Raw genomic sequence first — 4,022 nt, forward strand, 5'->3', positions numbered from 1 at the left:
CCATATATGAGTGGTATCATGCTGTATTTGTCTTTTTGTGCCTGACTTACCTCACTTAATATTAGTTTTTTGATAGCTGAGTAGTAGTCCATTGTGCATTTATGCACCACAGTTTTTTTTGTTGTCATTATTGTTGGTTGTTTTTTAATGTTTTCATCCATTGGTGGACATTTAGGTTGATTCCATCTGTTGGCTATTGTGAATTGTAAACATGGGAGTGCAGGTGTCTGTTGATATGTTGATTTCATTTCCTTTGAGTATATACCCAGCAGTGAGATAGATGGGTCATAGGGTAGATCTATTTTTAGTTCTCTGAGGAACCTCCATACTGTTTTCCACAGTGGCTGTACCAATTGACATTCCCACTGGCAGTGTAGGAGAGTTTCTTTTTTCTTTGCATCCTTGCCAACATTTGTTATTTTTTTGTCTTGTTGATAATAGCCTTTCTAACTGCAGTGAGATGATATCTCATTGTGGTTTTAATTTGCTCCCTGATGATTAGTGATGTTGAGCATTTTTTCATGTACCTGTTGGCCATTTGTATGTCTTCATTTGAGAAATGTCTGTTTGGGTCCTTTACCCATTTTTTAATTAGGTTATTCGTTTTTTTGCTGTTTAGTCATTTAAGTTCCTTATGTATTCTGGATATTAGCTCTTTGTGTGATGTGTAATGGCAAACACTTTCTCCCATTCTGTAGGTTGTGTCTTCACTTTGTTGATAGTGTCTCTTGCTGTGCAGAAGCTTTTGAATTTGGTGTAGTCCCATTTATGCATTTTTGTTTTAGTTGCCTGTGCCTTTGTACTCTCGCTTAAAAAAGTACTGCTCACTCCCATTTTGTGTAGCATTTTCCCTGTGTTTTCTTCTAGTAGTTTTATAGTTTTGATTCCTAAATTTAGGTCTTTGATCCATTTTGAGTGGATTTTTGTGTATGGTGAGAGAGAGGGGTCTAGTTTCAATCTTCCGTATGCAGATATCCAGTTTTCCCAGCACCTTTTGTTGAAGAGGCTGTCTTTTCCCCATTGTATGTTTTTGGCACCTTTTTTGAAAATCAGTTGGTTGTAAGTGCATTGGTTTATTTTGGGGCTCTCTGTACTATTTCATTGGTTAGTTTGTCTGTTTTTCTGCCAGTACCATGCAGTTTTAGTTTACAGTATAGCTTTATTTTATATTTTGAAAGCAGGAAGTGTGATGTCTTCAACTTTGTTCTTTTGTTCAGGATTGTTCTTACTATATGAGATCTTTGTGGTTCCATATAAATTTTAAGATTGTTTTTCCTGTTTCTGTGGAGAATGTCATGGGTATTTTTTTTTATACGTTGAACATTTATTATAACTAATTGGCTATGTGATAAGACAGTGCTCACGTGGCCTCAATATTGGTCAGTCACAACAAAGCTTAATCCAGCCCAGCATACGCAAGTGAAAATGTAAACCATGAAGACATATTTAGATATGTATAAGTACAATATAAAAGTGACGCTGAACAATTATATAGCTTTAAAAATATAGGGCCAACTAATGCCATTTTATCTCACTTAATTCACTTTTTCATATGAAAGGTGTCTTTTTAAAATTTATATGACTTCTGATAACTAGGCAGTGCCATAGAAGGAAAGGAAGCTGTTGTAAAGTTTGTAGCACTTCTAAGAGGAGGGAAGCAAAATAAATTTGGCTTTAACAAGCACCCAGAAGGCACATTAGTGCTTTAAACAGTGACTTTACATGCAGTACTTTGTGAAGAGAGGAACACATTTTCTGTAAGATACTGTTATGAAGAATTCCTAGTAAATTAACTTTCCCAGTTTATTTGGGAGTATCAAAAGGAAACCAACTAAGTAAATGATTATGACCACAAAAAATTCATCTCAGAAATCAAATATGCCTTGGCCTTAAAAATTGGGTGCTCAACATTATGAAATAATCTGTCATCCCAGGTTCAAATGCCTAAGAAATACATTTTAGTGTAAAACAACATTATTCCAATTTAGTTATTTAAAATAACCTATATTCCCCTTGCTTTAAGATACATAGTTTTCAATACGGGTCTTTGATAAAAATTTGTTTTTGTTTTTAAGTTTTAACAGAGTTAAATTTTCATTCATTTGATACGTGACATGTCAATTCCCTTTATTCTTATATATACTGAAATTCTGCACTAGTGTTTGGTTTCATCAAACCAGGTTTCACAGTATAATTTAAGTTTCCTTTATCAAATACAGTAATTAATAAGTGTATATTGCCTGACTATTTGATTTTACATCTATGTAGATGTGTCATTTTCATACACGCGCTTAGTCAGATTAAGAGAAACTGACTGACCTATAAATTTAAAAATATCCAGAAAAGGTATCTTTCTTTTTCTGCATCATCTTAATTCATATTTACGTTCTTTAATTTATCATTTGATTAAACAAAGTTCCCTTAAAAAAATTGTGTAGGCCTGTGTGAAGCACCTTAGCCAAACAGTAATACTGATAAGACATCTTAAACCATTAGCTAACATGGCCATGAAGGCAGTGACCATCTACAGTGTGTGAAATGCCACAAGAAATCATCAACAAGGGGGGACAGTTACGTCAGTCCAGTTTCTTCAAGAACACTACATGGGGCTTCAGCTTCCTCCTGCAGTAGATCAACCTGCTCCATTGTTTTAAGAAAAATTTTCTTGGATGTTTCCTGAACTTCCCTGCCCCAAAGAAACTCATCGAAAATAAAATATGCCTTCTCAAAATTAAAGATGATATCAAGTTCACACACGCTGCCAAAATACTTGTCAAGTAATCCCACGTAACAATGAATTATTTCCAGGGTAATTGGCTCATTGTCCTGATCTTCACTAGCACAGCAGAAATACAGACGAGCATATCTTTTGTAAACAATCTTCAAATCGGGCCACTCAAGGAAGCTGCACATTTTAGGTTTCCATACTAAAATGGTTTCAACAAGTTCTCTTGTGATCTTTTCCTTCTCTTTGTCTGAAAGTGGGACATACCATTTCTGCAGTCGAAGCTTTCCTTGATGACTAAAAAGCAACATAAACTGCATGGCGGCCAAGGGCGCAAGTGCGGCAGGGGCTGTGCTGCCATGGGGAGGGGCATCACTGGTATTTTGATAGAGATTGCTTTGAATGGGTAGATTGTTTGGGTAATATGGGCATTTTGATGATGTTAATTCTTCTGACCCATGAGCATGGGATGCCTTTCCATTTATTTGTGTCCTCTTTAAGTTTTTTCACCAATGTTTTATAGTTTTCTTTGTAGAGATCTTTCACCTCCTTGGTTAAATTTATTCCCTGGTATTTCATTTTTATGGTAGCTGTTATGAATAGGATTATTTTCTTGATTTCTTCGTCAGCTATTTTGTTGTTGGCATATAGGAAGACTACTGATTTTTATTTGTTGATTTTGTATCCTACCACTTTACTGAATTCATTCGTTAGTTCTAGTAATTTTTTTGGTGGAGTCTTTAAGGTTTTCTATGTATAAGATTATGTCGTCTGTGAATAGAGATAGTTCAACTTCTTCTTTTCCAACGTGAATACACTTTATTGCTTTCTCTTGCCTTATTGCACAAGCTAGAATTTCTATTACTATGTTGAATAAGACTGGGGAAAGGGGCATTTTTGTTTTGTTCTGGATCTTAGAGGAAAATCCTCCAATTTTTGTACATTCTGTCTGATATTAGCTGTGGGTTTGTTGTATATGGCCTTTATTGTGTTGACATACATTCCTTTTATACCTAATTTGTTGAGTCACGATGGGGTGTTAGATTTTGTCAAATGCTTTTTCTGCATCTATTGACACTATCAGATGGTTTTTCCTCTCATTCTGTTGCTGTGTTGCATCACATCTATAGATTTGTGTATGTGGAACTGTCATGCTAGGGCTGGGTCTGGAGTTCACAGACCTCTCAAGCCCGTTCACAGACTGGGTCACAAACCCTTCACACACCAGACTGGCTCCCCAGACCCCTCACATGCCAGGCTGGGTCACCAGACCCCTCACATGCCAGGCTGGGTCACC

General features: G+C 36.1%; 1 protein-coding gene across 1 annotated transcript; it reads right to left on the minus strand.

Annotated features, from left to right (window-relative positions):
* Positions 1-2,571: 2,571 nt before the first annotated feature.
* Positions 2,572-3,052, minus strand: LOC134385058 (AP-1 complex subunit sigma-2-like). The gene has a single exon (XM_063106926.1). It carries the CDS (start codon positions 3,043-3,045, stop codon positions 2,572-2,574), a length of 474 nt encoding a protein of 157 aa, XP_062962996.1. The 5' UTR covers positions 3,046-3,052.
* Positions 3,053-4,022: the final 970 nt, after the last annotated feature.

This window comes from Cynocephalus volans, chromosome 8 (assembly GCF_027409185.1).
Source record: "Cynocephalus volans isolate mCynVol1 chromosome 8, mCynVol1.pri, whole genome shotgun sequence".
In the NCBI taxonomy this organism is placed as follows: Eukaryota; Metazoa; Chordata; class Mammalia; order Dermoptera; family Cynocephalidae; genus Cynocephalus; species Cynocephalus volans.

What these genes read in the sequence shown, in the direction of transcription:
- LOC134385058 (XM_063106926.1), bottom strand. Translation starts at nt 3,045, where the DNA reads ATGCAGTTTATGTTGCTTTTTAGTCATCAAGGAAAGCTTCGACTGCAG.